Here is an 18,125-nt window from a genome sequence, read left to right on the forward strand (position 1 = left end):
CATTTATTTGATCAAAAATACAGCAAAAAAGTTATACTGTGAAATAGAATTACAATTTAAGTTAACTGGTTTCTGTTGTAATATATTTTAACATTTAATTTATTCCTGTGATGGCAAAGCTGAATTTTCAGATGCCATTACTACAATCTTGAGTGTCACATGATCTTTCAGAAATCATTCTATTATATTTAATATAATATTACTGATTATGTTATATTTTTGTGATATTTGTATTTATTTTGAGCATAAAATAACAATATTGTGCTTAAAACAAGAAAAGACTTAAGATATAATAACTGAAGATATAATATAGGCTAATATGTATTTTTTGTAGTGTGTGAGGATTCATCTCCAAAATTATGTTTTACACCTCCCCCATGATTGTCCACTATAAATTGACCTAAATTCCAGCGGATTGCTCTGAATATTATATGCGGAGCTGCAAAGCTGTTAGACTGTGGGCGAGTGGAGAAGTCGGGGTTGCGTATAGCCTGCTTTGCTGGGAGAACTTGCTTTTTTCATCTCCTCTGCTCCCCCACTCTCTTGTCCTCCAGGCCACCCACTTCTACTGCAGTGATGAATAAAACAATAGATGCTGGTTTGTTACGTTTGTGCTGACTCTCTGTGTTTTAAATGAAGCACCAGACAAGCGCGGCTACACTTACAAGTAGTGCCTTGCTTCGTAAAACACATACTCGTGCGTAGGTCACCAGGGGAAGGTCAAACGGTTTTTGAATGCTTTGGTCCATTGAAAAGATTCCATGCCTTAAATGGACCCTTGGTACTAAATAAAAAATGTAACCTGTCCCTTGATCACTGAGGTACGTGGTCAGAGAGAGAGAGAAGCCCCCATGGGCGGGTGTATGCTGTCGGTAGAGCTTTTAAGTTTGAACCCATTCCCTTCTTCATTTCTGCTCATGCCTGATATGCTCAGTGATGATGGATTATGGGCTTGGGCGCATTGTGTTAGATCTTGCATATCTTCAGCCAGGCTTGTCTGGAGCTGACCAACCTAGTTTTAAATTAATCCATCCCATCTATCTCTCTTCCTCGTCGCCCTCCATTTTTTGACACCTGAATGAGTGGGACAAGTCTGTGTCTTCTCATGCAGAATCTTTTACCGAATTACATCAGTGTCAAGCAGACGATTGCTTCCAGATAATTTACCTCTCAGCTGAGATGGATTTGCATTATAAATAAGGAAAATTGCCAGTCTGTGATGCTGCCTTATTCAAAATAGCCTTAAGAACTGTTAAAGTTGCCTAACTGACCTCAGACACCTACTTAAAGTGTCATGGTCCTTGTTTATCATCATCTGCTTAAATTTCAGTGAGTCTGGTTATCTGCTTAAAAATGTCACAACAAGCTAAATGTGCTTTCGTAGTGAAAGCTTGTGCTTAGCAGCTCCGTTTGAAAAATCCCTGAGAAGGTTGTCTAGGTTTACAGAGGATGTCAGAGTCTTCTAACCTGTAATTCTGGTTGACTTTCACACAGACCTGCAGTAGAAACATACATTTTTCACCCACATTCACATAATAGATTGGCCTTTTCAATGATGTGATTCTGGGCTCATGTTGGGATTCTCCTGAGAGCATCAGTACTTAGCGCCACAGTTAAAAAGCAGCATTTCTACCTCATTACCGAGACCACCTGTGTGTTTTTCACACAATGGCTGTGTCTGAACACTGACAAACGGCGCCGTCTTAAAGGTAGGAAAGAAAAGGCGCATTCAAATTCGTCATAGCCTGTCTGCTAAAATTCCTTCATCTGGCTTATTTTTTTAAAGGCATCGTAGGAGTATCCTTTCCTGCCTATGGTATCCCACAATTATTACAATTTAAAATAACTGTTTTCTAATTTAATATATTTTAAAATGCAATTTATTTCTGTGAAGACAGCTGAATTTCCATCATCATTACTCCAGTCTTCAGTGTCACATGATCCTTCAGAAATCATTCTAAAATACTGATTTGCTGCTCAAGAAACATTTCCCATTATTATCAGTGTTGAAAACGGCTTAATATTTTTGCAGAAACCTGATACAATTTTTCAGAATTTGTTTGATTAATAGAAAGTTTAACACAACAGTATTTATTTCAAATAGAAATCTTTTGTAGCACTATAAATGTCTTACTGTCATAGATATATTATTATGTCTATTGACGTGAACATGTAAATGGATTGTCCCATTGGCTATATCAAGTTTAAGGGTAAATACAAACAAACAAACAAACAAAAACATTGGTACAGTAACATGTTTCTTTTGATTTTTAGACTGTGCCATCCCCAATAGATTCATCTTTTTGAGTTTTGCATCTGCTCTTGTAGGACTGAATGGAGTTGACAAAAAAGCCATGTAGAGGGGTACAGGATCTGAAAGGACTATGAGCCGGGAGTCAAATTTGGGTTGCCTGAAGCGCAAAAATGCTTGAGAGCAGCCCATGAGGGCTTAGACCAGGGGTCGGCAACCTAAAGCCTTGTTTATACTTCCGCCTGGCTCTGCAGCGCGAGTCTCCGCAGACTGCGCGCGCACCTCCCCAAACGGACGAGACATTTATACTTGATGCGCTCGCCGTTGTACTATTCTTTGAAACGACAGGGGGCGTCTCGGGTAATTGTCCTCTAAACCATCAGGAATCAGCGGTGAGAAGAAGAAAGCTATACACACGTGACAATGTTTATTTTAGTACACCACCACCAATACCACACTACAAAAATAATAGTGTAAAACCCTATTTTTTACAGTCTATGGTAAAACCCAGTAAACCCTGAGATCATTACTCGTGACAATAAAACAAAATATATGGATATGAGAATGTTTATAAAACATAACTAAATTAACAATATCTTACATATTTTCTAATTTCACTAAACATTTCATTTAAGTTTCATGAACATTTTTATTAAACATGGACCTTTATGTTCATTAAAAATATGTGCTATGCTATTGTATACATTTTTTAAATGTAAGCAACTCATTTAGACGTGCAAACTGGGTGCCAGTGTGGTGAGAAGTTCGAGCTCGGCCAGATTCGGCTCGAAGTAGTTCATCTTCGGATGCGGAGCCGCACGCGCGTTGTTACAAAAAATTTCGCTCACACTGGCAGGCGAAATTGGGTCTTGCGAACCCAACGCGCACGACCGCCCACATCGCAAAGATGTCATTTTTGCCGCGTGCACCTTCGCGCTCGTGCGGACACGTCGAGTATAAACCAGGCTTTATGCGTTGGATCTACGCCGAAGCCTCTACGCTGTAGGCAACGCGTTGGTTTTCATTTATACTTCTGCGTCGTTGTCCGCGTTGACGCGCGCAGAGGGAGCATGTGAAACCCGAGGGAGCGGTCCTAGCAGGCCAATCACAGCACTTGCGTCCGCATAGAGTTGACGCGTTGTTACATTTTTGGAGAGGTGCACATCAGGGTACGCCGAAGGGCCTACGGCGTAAGTTCGACGCAGAAGTATAAATTGGGCTTAAGGCACGCGTGCCAACACTGGCATGCGGAGGGTTAATCGCTGGCACACAAGCAAATGCGAGAGAAGTGTAGCCTATGTATTTCATTCAGATAAAGTAGTCTAGTTTTATGCCGGTCAAATGCACTCGGGCTCCCCATGATTAACATCGCGCAACATCAGCATCACACATGCACACGGAACGCACATGTAGGGAACCTTGTGAATTACGGCCGTTTCACGCATATTTTTTTCGGTGTGCATGTTAATCAATGAGTGCATTCACACCGGGAGCAGGAGCATCGCGTGAGCTGCAGTGAAGTGAGGGTTTCGCCGCCGAGTCTATTTTGTCTGCGCTGCTCACGCTCAATTTAAAGCCCCTTTCACACAGAGATTCCGGAAAATACACGGATAAAGTGGCCCGAGATTTGACCCGGGTTTGTTTGATTTTGGTTCATTCACACTGCCAGTGATTTTCCTGAATCAGAGAGCGCGTTCACACACAACCCGTAAAAATCCCGTAAAGACACGTGACATCGATGTAACTTAAAATGTCTCAGCAGCGTCTTAAGTTTGCTTATGAGCTGCGATCTCTCTCTCTCTCTCTCTCAAGAAACCACGCTTGTGCATTTTTTTCTCTGATTCAATCATAAACTTGTGCATTAAGTACCGTTTCACAGCTGGCGAACAATCGCGCGCTTCAGCGTCATCACTACGACACGGCATTATTACGGCTTTTGTTCACAAAGCGCGCATTCCGGGACTGAACACGGCAATGTTACTAGGTCCCGAACCCGGCATCAATCCCGGGTCGTGTTTGCGTTCATACAGAAGGCACTCTGGCAATTTGCCGGCAATTTCCCGGGTTCAAAGCGCTGTGTGAAAGGGGCTAAAGTGAAAGCACACTTTTGATGGACAAAATAAATATGTTTCCAAACAAAAGTGCCCAAAATGCACAGAATGTGCATGTCTAGTGTGTTTTAACAAGAACTGGATTAGGTTATGTCAGAAAAGAAATTTAAGACTCAAAAATATTTATATAAAGTCTATCCATTTAAACTTGATTGTATTATTCAGTTTGGGTAAAAGGATATGGTATTTTATATAAAAAAAAAAAAAAAAAAAAAAAAAAAATATATATATATATAAAATAGATAGTTGTGTGTGCTGTAAAGTGGTTAGAAAAAATGAAATCGTGAAAATGGCACTTTATGACAAAAAGGTTGCCGACCCCTGGCTTAGACCCATGTAGTCATATTTAACGCCACCTTGAAAATGACCAAAAAAGGCCTCCCAGAAATGGGCAGAAGGTGCAATATGACTCAATCTAGCTCATTCATCTGCATTGTCGCGTATGTCGAGTTCAAGTGTCCATAAAAAAGAATGGTATTGTAAAAATGTTCACATTTAGCATTTTTATAGCCCGTTACTGTGTATGAAGGCTCAATGTTATATTAAACGCACCATTGAATATGACTGACAAACAGCACTTTAAATTCCTTTATGAGAACAAAGCTATAGATATGCATGGGTTCATGAAGCATGGCATTATTTAAGGTGGAAAGAAAAGTGTTAATATGTAACTGGATTCAGCCTCTTCACATTGCAGCTCTAATGAATGCTGAATATTGGGCTAGTGGGTAAACTTTAAAGGTGCTGCAATAGATGATCTGGGAAATGCTAACTTTACCCTGCTAGTATTGAAAGCATACGAACCCACCCTCCCTGCAAATCGCCTTTCAAAGCCACGCCTCCTCCAAAACGCGCACAGGCCAGAAGCGAGGCGACCAGAAAAAACGTTATTGGATTACACCATGTGTCATCCACTGGTGAGAAAACTTTACAGTACAGTGAGGGGAGAAACAGAAGCGCTTGCTTGCAAATAAGTATGTGATTGTGAAATGACTCCAGTTCAGAAGTTGACATGAAGGAAAGAATGCTCTGTATTTCAGCTTTATTCACATGCGATTTCAGGACATAGCGGCAACACAGTCGAATCTCACTGAATTATCTGCATATAGGGCAAAGTCAGCGTTATAGAACTGTACTGTCAAACCTGAAATGTAGATATTGCCAATGAATGAAATGATTGAATGAACATTTTATGGCCCTACGCTTTCCACAAAAACAAAACAAACATTTAGACCACTTAACAGTGGTTGCTATCAGGATATGAGGAGACTTTCAACCAACATAAGAAAAATGTTTCTGTAGAGAATCACCTATTGCACCTTTTATTAATGAGGAATCAGCATCCCTGCAAAGATTCAAAATCAGTTTTCATTGTAAAATAGGAAAAGCTACTCTAGATATGTGAATTCACAATCTAGATCTAGATACACAATCTGCGTCTGATGGGTTAAGTAAATTAAATTTAAATGTACAGTTTATTTTCAGCTTCTGACTGCATTTCAGTTGAGAAATAAAGATTATAGTCATTAAATATTTGGTTGGTTAAAGCTCTCTTGAATTTGTTCTAGATCATTAGGCATGCATTATGGTGCCTTAAAGCCTGTCTGACACCAGTTTCCTGAGGGAAAGCATGTAAAAGCACTGGTTGTTATTGACTTACAGGCAATTTTTTAGGTTTCGGACCTCAGAGCAGTAAAGGCGCTTTCCTGATTCAGGTGAGGGAACTTTTCTAGCCCCTTGGGACTTTATGTGAGCTCAGGTTCTCGCATCGGGAAACACAGATGGAGAGGAGCCAGAGCAACAATCGTCAAACCGTACGCAGAGGTGAAAATTACTCTTGGCTTGCCCCACTTTCCCCAGCTTCTTGTCTCATTTCTTCTGCGCCTTTCTGTCTGGTGGACAGCGTGACTCATTGTTGGACTGTCACTCTCTTAATGATGTCAAAGGGTCCTTCTCTAACAGGAGTCATGCCTTCACGTGCCCATCTGTCTGAAGACTCAGCAGCCCCATTTAAGCCAGGTTTGATTAAATGTCAGAAGCAAAGATGTGTGCAAAAGGAAAAGGTGAAGGACATCAATGCAGGATGGAAATTGCTTTTGAGGGCCAGGGGAAGCTGGCAGCTCAATGCATTAATGATGAAGGGAAATTAATTTACATTGTAATAATGAAAGTGTGTCGGAGCCAGAGGGAGGGCAGCATGCAGTATCTTTTGCAGAAGAAGTAGCATCTTTGGGAATATTTTTCAAATTACTCTCAAAAGGGATAATGCGCTGCAGGTGTCTCATTGCACACATAGGTCGTGTTAAGCCGTCAATAGGGAAAGCTTTCACTGGTGTTTTTTTTTTTTTCGGCCAAAGTATTTAATATGACCGCCATGCACTCGCCTAAATGAGAATGGGACCTGGCATAACAGTTTTAACCACATGTGGCTCAATCACTGCTCCTTGTCTTGTAACAGCTGGACTGGAAGCACAAATTAGCAGTGACTAGTTTCGTTTGTACTTATGTTACACTCCGTTAACCCACAGCGACTTATTTTGTATGAAAACTGTTTTACTCCTTGGTTTACACTTTGGTTTCATATGACACGCAATGATTTTGATGTTGATTGTAAGGCTCTATATGGCGTTTGTAGACCTTCAGTTAAAAGAGGCAATTGACATTTTGTTATAGTTTCTTTAACTTAGAATACACGTGTGAAAGCTGGTCCAACTGAAAATACAGTTTTTAGCCCGCTTAAGCTAAACAATATACATTTATACCATTGTTATCAAGGCTTAAACCAACTTACTAGGCTGGTAGACCAGTTTACACCACCAAATATCCCTGGTTTGAGATGTTTATTTTCAGGTGTGTTTTTTTGTGATTGATCATTAAGAGTACTCAAATTCATTAAAACCAGATTATACCAGTCTAAGGTCTACCAGTGTGGCTAATCCGGTTAGCTTTGATGGTTTTAGGAGGGGTTTCAACACTTTTGAGACAGTCAAGGTGAAAGGTGACTGAGCCATAGACTAATTGTAATGTTCAAAATGGCAGATGTAGACCCGCTATACGATTAAAAGAGACAATTTTTGTCTACTCTAATGCATGCATTCACTGCACTGCACTGCAAAAAAAAAAATTATAATAATAATAATATTCTTAATGAGTTTTTATTGTCTAATTTTCCAGCCAAAATATCTAAAAATCCTCAAAACAAGATACATTTTCTTGAGAAGCAGCACTCTTCTAAGACCTGGTTAAAAGTTAGTACAAGTTTAAAAACAAATGCTTATATTCTATACTATAAATAAGACTTAATATTTTATGTAGTGATGCCTCTGAAGTAAAATTATGTCTTTTGAGGGATTTCAGATATTTTTCCTGGAAAAATAAAAAAATGTGTTCACTCTTTATGAAACAATTTTAGTATTGTGCACATTAGCTGACCTTGCCTGAAAAAAAAATTCCTTGCATTTTTTCTATTTCTTTATGGCATGATTTGAGTTTAAGAAGCACAGGACAGTATATGATATCATTACCAGTCAGATTTTATTCCCAATTTAAAGTATATTATTAAAGCATATATTATTATTATTATTATTATTATTATTATTATTATAAGTATATTATTAAATTTATATAATTTTCCTCCTTCAAGTTAAAAGGAGCTCATGTCCTGGGGGTGTTGCAAATATGGCCGCAGAATGGACTGATTTGTCCTAAAGGAACTTTAACGTGCAGGCATGGCAGTAACCAATAAGCTTCTCACACTAAAGAACTGGAGAGACATTGTCAAGCTCCGATCTGATTTTCAGCAAAGGCGAAGACACAAATCAGAAATACAATTGTTATGGCCATTGTTTCATCAAATATTTTTCTGAGATCCTAAACCTGCATGACAAATAAATTAAGAATGTGGCCACATAAAAGTCTGTTTTTACAGAATGAAAATCATTTTCTCACTTGTACTTTATGCCTTAACATAGTCTCTCTGGTTAAGCTAGTTAAGCAGCGCGGTCGAGACACCAGCACACCGACATCCCATGCTGGGCATCAGTGTCCAAACCACAGCGTATTCATGGAGGTCTTTCCAGCTGGGGTGTCATCATTGTTTTAATATGGTCATGATTGGCTTTGTTAAAAATAACTGCAAATAAACACAGCGGGTTAGCAGTCGTTCATGACAGTTTAATTAAATTTCTCCCACGGCCCAATAAATGCAGTCACAGGCTTGAGGGTAGACCACCATACATCCTCAAACAAAAGCCAGAACAGCACCGTTTGTTTGCATGCTGGCAGACGACAAGAGGTCCGCACGACTGCAAAGCAAAAAATTGAGAGATATTAATGGCTGACAGTGCGTGGCGGGCCACTGCCAGTATGATAAACAATGCTCGGTGTTGCTGTTTTTATATCACATATTATATCAAGCCATTACTGCACTCAGTGGTCTGCAAAGCTCATTAATCTGCCTTGTCTCAGAGGTGTCACTGCAAACAGGCCGTCCTTTTTAGAGATGCGCCCCTGTGACCGTAAATCTGCACCTAAGATGCAGAAATCCTCAGCCACTGCTAACTAATACATCATCATCATCAGGCCATGTCTATGACTGAGTTGCCTTCATCATCACCAATGGCCAGAAGGGGGATCGGGGTTGCAACTACTTAACCTTCTGTACTTTATCCTAACTGACGTACTGAACAGTATTGATCTGATTGACCCTAGAGGTCAAGCTTTAGCTGGTTAGCATGGTCCATTTCAGCCCCTCTGATCTTTCTGTTGATGCCCAGACAAACGTATCTGTATTTTGTCAGTGTAGATGTTTTATTATTCTGAAATGGACGTATGTTTTTCCCAGTTGACTACTTTTGACATCACAGCTCAGGATAGTTGCTAGTGAAGGGTTTGGGATTCATTGCCCATGAGAAAAGTTCAAATTGCATTCTTCCAGGGGGTCCTAAGCAATTTGAGCAGTGCCTTTGAGAAGAATGCTAACGGATGGCTCTCTCCAGGTATTACAGACCTCCCACACGCCAAAGAGAGTTTCCAAATAACAATTTGCTTGCAAATGCAACATGTGCCTTAGCTCTATTACACTGCCACCCTACTTACTAGGGTTTGAAAGGTTGAACCACAGAGACGTTTCACCCAGCTGCTGTCCTCTCAAACTGTCCAACAGTGACAGGCTTGTCAGTGTGCACCAATATAGAGCCTCTAGCTGCTCAGACTGAAGTGTTGGAGGGAGGAAGTCGTCTTTCGTTTTCTTCAGGTCGTGGCAGTTCGCTGAGAGAGAACACATTGTAATACCCGCTTAAGGCCAATTATCCAAGCTCTTCCTCCAATGAATTTGACATTGTTTGAGAAGATCAGTGTGTTATTGTCATCAGTGTGACAGAATTATTGTGGCATTGTTCCATGTTCATAATCTTTTTTTATAACCTCAATTGATTCTCACATTTTTTTTTTTTTTGATTGTCCTGTGCCCTTAGTTGAAAATTATTAATTAATGTAACAAATTATTATGACTTGATCAGTGGCATGTCCAGAGTACTTTGACTAATGGATACAGACTCATTCAGAGATTCCAAAAATCATATGACTTAATAATGTGCATTTCTTACAGATAATTTAAACAGATAGTATCCACCTCATGTTTAACGTAAGAGCGAACATGGCCATTTTTACATGTCAGCAGCTTCCAGTTATTTTAGCTGTACAAAAACAGTCTGTTGTGCTGCTTGATGTTACACAGTGATATTTGTTGCTATATTATTTTAATTGTGTAAAATAATATATAGCACAAATAGTTTTACCGTTTACTGCACTGTTATCCCTTTAGTTATTGTAAGAAATCTTGCACATTCATAAGAAATAGCTTACTTCTGCATTGAAAACAAGGTGAACAACTTATGTTGCAACGTTCCTCTGACAGATAGCAAGAGTGTTAATGTTAGAAGTTAAAATAAGCTGATTTTATCACACCAGGTAAAATAAATCGCTATTTGTAGGCAAATCAATCTGTAGCATTGATGTTAGCTGTTATTAATTAGCTACAAAAATGTTATCAAACCAAAGCTGGTTCCCAGTTGCTGAGTTCCTCCAATGGCAATAATTTGCACCAGGGACAGCAAACTGCTATTTGTTGGGTAATCGAATTGTGTTCTTATATTTTTGCTTTGGATAGCCAAAGCTGAGTAAAGATGAAATGATTAGCTGCCATTTCTTTACGCTGCTTGCCTGCTTCCAATCCAAGAGGGTTAATCAGATTTGATCAAAGGTCTTGTCTCTTGGGAGAGAGCTAATCAAAGTTGGACCACCCATTTGGACACATCTATGTTATTGTGACAAGTTGTTGTTAAAGTGACACAGGACTCTATGACTGAATCCAGTTGCCCTTGGTATGTCCAGTTGAGCCAGACTCAGTGCTATTTCTTTGCTCTTTGATTTATTTGATAAATTTGTCTTTTGCCTCGCAACTCAATTGCCCAAGAGCTGCAGCCTCTCTGCGTGTTTAGAGCCGCAATCCAGCAGCTTGTAAATCAGGATTCACAACTACCCTCTAATACTCGTGCACACTTACACTCTCTCGCTCATCCGAAGAAGAGAAGCCCCCATGGGATGGTGAGTGGGACTGATAAAGACAGGCCAGTGTTGCTTATGAAGACTTGCCACGGGCTCTTGAGTACTTTATTGTGGAATTATGTTTTGCTCTCAATCACACTACCTAAGTGCTTGAGGAAGTCTTTACCGCATTTTGAACAAACATCTGCGTCCTTTCAACATTTTGATTTTTTTTTTTTTTGAGCCGTCTCTCTCTTGTTTTATTTTTTAAACATAATGAAACCCAGTAGCAAGGTGCTTGTTATTGAAATGCAAGTTCTCGGCAAAAGTGATTTCTTAATGAGTATTTTTTTCTTGTTTTCCATTTAAATATGTAAACATCCTTACAACAGGGTACAATTACTTGTGAAGCATGTGCATATTGAAGGTTTGTTTTTTAGAGAATATATTTTGAATTGCAAAATGTTTTTTCCCTCTATAAAACTCATTACATTTTGTTACTTTGTAAAAAAATTATATATATATATGTGTGTGTGTGTGTGTGTGTGTGTGTGTGTGTGTGTGTGTATATATATATATATATATATATATATATATATATATGTATATATATATATATATATATATATATATATATATATATATATATATATATTAGGGCTGTCAAAGTTAGTGCAGCGATTAACGCAGCGCGTATTTTCTGTTTGACCCGTGGCCCAAAACCTAGTTGGAGAAATGGAGATACACAGTGTTGCCAACTTAGCGACATTGCAGACCCATTTAGCGATTATTATTTTTTTTTTCCCTTCAACAAAGCGCCCAAACTTTATTTAGTTTCTGAGAATCTACCGGTACTGCTCTCCCAGCACGCGCACGCGCCTCTCTCTCTCAGATATTGTGTTTATCTTATGTGTATTTGATTTCATCAGACGACGGCTCGATTATCAGGATTTTTGTGCAGTTTAACATTTTGGAAGGGAGAGCTGGTTATGTCTTAATGAGTCGCGTTTCAGTCACCATTTCATATTCATTCCGTTGTTTGACAACAGAAACAGTAAAATATACCAATGAAAACAGTTTTATTGAGAATTTAGCTTCATCCAAATGGGCACAGAGAGAGACAAACTATAATGTAGCCTAATAATAAATAATAAATGTACATTTAGCATTTTCAGAAGAGCTGCCCTGTCATGCAAAAATCTAAACATGTTTGTGTTAATTGCTCAGTGCAAAGAAAGAGAAGTAATGGGAACCTGGTATTTCTTTGTTCTTTCTACATGTGTCTAATAGACATGAACAAGTTCTTTGAAAAACATCTATGACCTTTGAAACATGTCTCGTTGATTAGAGTATTACAAACTTGAAAAGTATTAATTTAAGGTACATTTAGAATAAAAAAAAAATGTGCGATTAATCACGAGTTAACTCACGTCAATCATGCGATTAATCGATTCAAATTTTTAATCGATTGACAGCCCTAATATATATATATATATATATATATATATATATATATATATATATATATATATATATAATCAATTAAATGTATCTTAGGAATGTTTTAGTATTATTACTAGAAAACAAGACTAAAAAAAAACTGATTAAGAAACACATTTTTTGTAGTCATTCCCTGTCCAACCTAATAGAATTTTGAATTCAAGATGGTTTTAGTTATGGTGACAAAACAAATCAAGGCAGATGCACATGGATTTGAGAATAATACCCCTCTACAGCATTCCCTATTGCGATGGATGAGATATGTGGCTTTAAAGAAGCTTCTACCTTGAGTTTTGTTTCTATGGCAACTCTATTCTGTCCTCAGATAAAATACCCATTATGATGTTTTTTCAGAGGACAAAGTGAGTTTTTTTTTTTTTTTTTAGATTTGTCTTGTTAAAGGCTTGACAGTTTTCACAGGGCCCTGTAGGTACTGTCTTGGCTTGGCCTATTCACAACTGACCACAGACTCTAATGTGGTATGGGCACATTGACTTCCTACTGTGTGCCACTCATTGAAAGAGGACCAATTTGTCCCCACTACTGTGAAAATACTCTGCTTCAGCCTACTTCCTACATACCGCTGAGGGTTGACAATTTTTTGACGTAGCTCTCATGTATACAGGTCGACAAGATTCAATTTCCTAGTACATAGATATACAAGATTCAATTTTAGGATTTGTTTTCTATTGCAGCTGGATCTGTAGAGACCAACAAGTGTAGATTAAATTGCTTAGAGAAACATTTGCACTCTGCCTGCACTTATAAAAACCTGACGTGCACATATGTAGAGATCATTGCATGTTTATTTATATACATTTTTGAAGACTTAATAATTGGCAGTCTACTAATACCTTTTTGCTTAAAAGCTGGTATATATTCTTTACCTCGTCTAGGATTCATTTATTAAATTAATGAAGTAAGGTGCTAAATTAAGCCAGACAGAGTAATAATAATAAAGCATTGATTGATTTTTTTTTTTTTTTTTGGCACAGCGCTGCTGTCTAGAATTAATTTTACGTTGTATATATAGTGATGATGTGTTTGCTGTGCTAGGCTGTTTTCTAACTTTTTTGTACAGTATGCACAACGTCATTTATTATTTGTTGTTTCAAAATTTCAAATAAAAATAAAACAAACACTTTTTTTAAATATATTCATATACCACATGGTTTGTATTGCATTATCACCTTTGCTGTGTTTGCTAATTAACTGGATACATTTACTGTTACAGATTACTTCAAATATTACTATAACACTCACATAGGGCTGGGCGATATGGCCAAAAAATTATCAATAATAGTTTTATATCAGTCAATATCGATAATTATCACGATAAATGTCAAATCCTTATTTATTTCAAGTTTAAAGGCAGATTTTTGCTCCTAAGTGAAAGTTGTAGAAAGCAGAGCGTTAATTCTGGTTTTCAACTACTCTTTATTGTCAGAACATATCATGACAAACACTTGCCAAACATGTGAACATTTCACAAATCTGAGGTAGAACATTCAAACATTTGTCATTTTTTCTTAACAAAATAAATATCTTTATTGGAAAATTAGTTAGTTTCTGCATGTGCTAATGGGGGGTATTGTTTCAAGTCTTGAAACAGGTTTGTGTTGCCTGACTTTGATGGCACTCATCTTCAGCACAGTTTGCAGTGCAGGCTGCAATATTAATATTACATGTTGTGTCTAGAAAAGCATAGTTGACAGTGAGTTGACAGTAGTATTAGCTCGAGTTAGGATGCAGATTTACTGTTAAATTTATGTTCATTAACAAAAACAGGAACATCTATTAAAAAAAAATAACAACCTCATCTTTATTTGGTTAAATTGTATTTTTTATTTTTTAGTTTGAGTTTTATTAAAATTAACCATTGGTCATCCAGTATCATGCATTTAGATCATGATAACCACAGATAAAACCAGGCATAGCCTATAGCACCTCACTATCATGGCAAAATGTAACTTTATGGTTTCTATGGTATTTATTTGTATGAAAAACAGTAGCCTAAATATATTACATACTGTAATTATATTCCATTAGAGCGATCAGAGTAAACGCATCGGCTCTAGTGAGCTCACGCTGCGCTGCTGTTTGGACTTTGAGCCGAGCGGAGAAATGGTCCGTGTGGCACGCGGTTCAAATGAGTTTCGTTCCGCTTTTGGCGCATAAACATTAACGAACATTTATCAAACTCTTGATATCGTTTTATCGAGAAATTATATCGCGATAATTATCGTTATCGTTTTAACGCCCAGCCCTACACTCAAATGAGGTTTTGTATTGATCAGGAATGAGATAAAAAATCAATCTGGATTCTGTTACTTTCAAGTGTCTTTTTCTGTGTCCAGTTGTCAACTATATGATCAATCTTAATATATTATCTTGTTTTAGGGGCCATTTTTGATGAGTCTGCCAAAAAGGATGATGAGGTGTTCCGCATGGCGGTGGCAGATCTCAACCTCAACAATGAGATCCTGGAGACAGAGAAGATCACTGTGTCCGTGGAGTTTGTAGATGCAAACAACCCTTTCCAGGCAGTGCAGGAAGGTAAGTCATCTAATTATTTAAATCTGTTTTGAGAAATACTTGCGCACCTTTCTGGACTCATCCCCTTTAATGTGAGCCTGTATGGAATTGCAATGAAAAGCAATTCCAAAAATGCTGATAATCCAGTATATGCATCCTTAATTCAATCTAAATGATAATTAGAATAGAACAAGACAAAGTGAGTGGGTGGATAAATAGATAGATGGATGGATGGATGGATGGATGGATGGATGAATGGATAGATACTATAGATAGATAGATAGGTGGGTAGGTAGATGGACAGATAGATAGATAGATAGATAGACAGACAGACAGACAGACAGATCTGTGAGTGGGTGTTTAGAAATGTTCTGTTGGTTAGATTGGTCTATTGTAGATGGATAGATCAGTGGGTGGGTATCTAGATATCTCTGGTATATCTAGATAGGTTAAATAGATTGGTGGATTGGCATATCTAGATAGGTTAGATAGATTGGTGGGCTGGTATAGCTAAATAGATTAGATAGATTGGTGGGTTGGTATAGCTAAATAGATTAGATAGATTGGTGGTATCTAGATAGGTTAGATAAATCAGTGGATGGTAGATGGGTTAGATGGGTGAGCAGATATATATGTAATCTGGGTAAATATGTTAAATAGGGGTGGGTATCAAATAGGTTAGATAAATCGGTAGATGAGTAGATAGATTAGATAAATCAGTGGTTGAGCATGTACTTTAGTTTTGTACTGTAAGTTAGATAGGTCGGTGGGTAGATAGGTTTGTGGGTGGGTATCTATATGGGTTAGATCAGAGGTCTTCAATCCTGCTCCTGGAGGGCCACTGTCCTGCAGAGTTTAGTTCCAACCTGCTTCAGCACACCTGCCTTTGAATATTCAAGCAATTCTGAAGAGCTTGATGATCTGATTCAGGTGTGTTTGATTAGGGTTGGAACTAAACTTTGCAGGACAGTGGCCCTCAAGGAGCAGGATTGAAGACCTCTGGATTAGATAAATCAGTGGATGTGTAGAAAGGTTAGATAAATCAGTGGGTGAGTAGAAACTGTAGATATGAACTGTAGGTTAGATAAATCAGTGGATGGGTATATAGGTTAGATAGATTAGTGGGTGAGTAGGTAGTTATGTATTAGATCTTTAGGTTAGATAGAACGGTGGTTCAGTGGGTAGATAGATAGGTTAGATTGATCACTGGGTTGGTAGATAGATGTATTACAGTGTATAATATGCAGAAATACATCATACACATGAACTGGAGGGTACTAAATGTTGTAAACAGAGCAAATGTAAAGCAGTTTGTTAAAACAAACAGTTGTAGGCAGAAGAGTCAAAACAAGTCAATGTTTCATGCACACAGCGGAAGAATCATAGAGTCTTATGGCAGTAGGCAGGAATGACCTTCAGTGGCACCCATTCTTACACCGTGGATGGATCACTCTGTTGCTGAATGCACTCTTCATTTCGGGAAACATGCCTGGGAGAGGGTGGGAGACATTGTTCATGATGTTCATTAAGTCGGACACCATTCTGCTCTGAGCCACTACCTCCAGAGAGTCAAATAATGTTTGCATAAAACAAAAACCATGAATAGCCTGCATTTGTTTACTTGCTGTTAAAAATATACGTATTATCATGTAAATAGCTTGGCTGAACCTATGAAACCTTTATTTGTAGTCATATCCTCAGTTCATGAATTTAACTTAAAATTCCTTCACTAAAAAGTATGGCTTAATTAGATGTCTCTTTTTATCATTAGAATAAATTCTTGCCTCAGTCCTCCACTTTACATGCTCATTCGGCCTGATGTTATGCAATTGTCTGGATTCAACACTTTCATAGCATTCAGAGGTCAGCATTATCTCAGCCTCTAATATCTCATTTAAGATCAGTTGAATGATCTAATAATACCATGATGCTGTGGTTTCCTCAAATTAGTGCAGTTAGTTCTTGGAGAAGGGCCATTTTCTGTTATCCTGCGAGAAAAGAGGACAGGTACAATGCCCTTGGAATGTTGCCATTCATGCATCAGCAAGTTCACTGTGTTCTATACAATTGCATAGTTCAGTTAACTAGCACTTAATCTAACTTTGGCATCTTCCCATGTTTCTCACTCTCTCCTTATATAAAGTTTTATATTCTTGTTCTTATATGTTTCAAGGTATTTTGATAACCTGCTTCACTATATTTGACAATGGCACAATATTGGATTGATCTAAATTGTTTCAAACAGAACAAGAAGTAAACTCAGACAATATATAATGCCTTACACTGGGAGAATTCACTAAGTAGGGATTATGTTGGTATGTTTATTTGCATGTGCTGTTTTTCGCACAAGATTCTCTAAATGATAGATAATAGTGCAAAAGGCTAAAAAATTAGTGCTCATACTAATTGTGTTAAACAATTATCCACCTTACAGGTTGCTTCTAAGTTGTGTTGGATTTTTTTTTTTAGGATCATTAAAATGTGCTCGACTATATCGCGCATGCAAGTCCAGTCATGATGTTCTTCTCCATTATTTGATCCTCATTTTGATGAATTACTGCTGCCACCACGATCAACAGAAAATGTGCACAAATAACTCTTTTCAATAAAAGTCTGTTTACTGACTTCTTAGCATGGGCGGTAATTGTGCAACAATAATTGCACTAGGCAAATAGCACTGACTGAGGCATGTTTGCACTGAGAAGGATTACAATGGCATTATAAATAGAGGCTAGTTAAGTATGGACTGCAGGTGGTAAGTGAATTAGATGTAGGTTTATGAGCTAAAATGCCACACTGTCTAATGTTAAGAGGACCTTTACATGTATTGTGAGTGATTGATGTTATCTACCTCATTTTTTTATTAGGCAAAGCAACTCATAATTAATGATACTTGCCTTTAATTTAAATGCATACAAAAATGCATTTTTTAACAACCCAAAACAACAAAATTGCATGGCTGCTTGACTCATACTCATAACATCCCGGTTAACTCTGTTAAGATATGTTAATGTAAACATGGCTGACATTTTTCTGACTCTCATTCCTCTCAATTAATTGTCTGTGAGACTGTTACGCCAGTTGGCAAGCATCTCAGCGTTTTGTTCTCCTTCGTATCCGAGTGTGGATGAATTCAGCGGCGCCGCCATCCTTTTAGCCACACAGAGTCTTCGAGGTGAAGG

At 37.9% G+C, this 18,125-nt stretch overlaps 1 protein-coding gene across 1 annotated transcript in view; it reads left to right on the forward strand.

Annotated features, from left to right (window-relative positions):
* grid2 (glutamate receptor, ionotropic, delta 2) overlaps positions 1–18,125 on the forward strand; it is a gene marked incomplete at both ends in the record, with an annotated part of 472,158 nt that overhangs the window by 51,200 nt on the left and 402,833 nt on the right. The window contains one exon of the mRNA XM_081348596.1: positions 14,809–14,964. Coding sequence (XP_081204722.1) covers positions 14,809–14,964 — 156 coding nt within the window. The remainder of the gene's footprint in view (positions 1–14,808; positions 14,965–18,125) is intronic.

Source organism: Scardinius erythrophthalmus (assembly GCF_964197995.2).
Source record: "Scardinius erythrophthalmus genome assembly, chromosome: 20".
NCBI classification, from domain to species: domain Eukaryota; kingdom Metazoa; phylum Chordata; class Actinopteri; order Cypriniformes; family Leuciscidae; genus Scardinius; species Scardinius erythrophthalmus.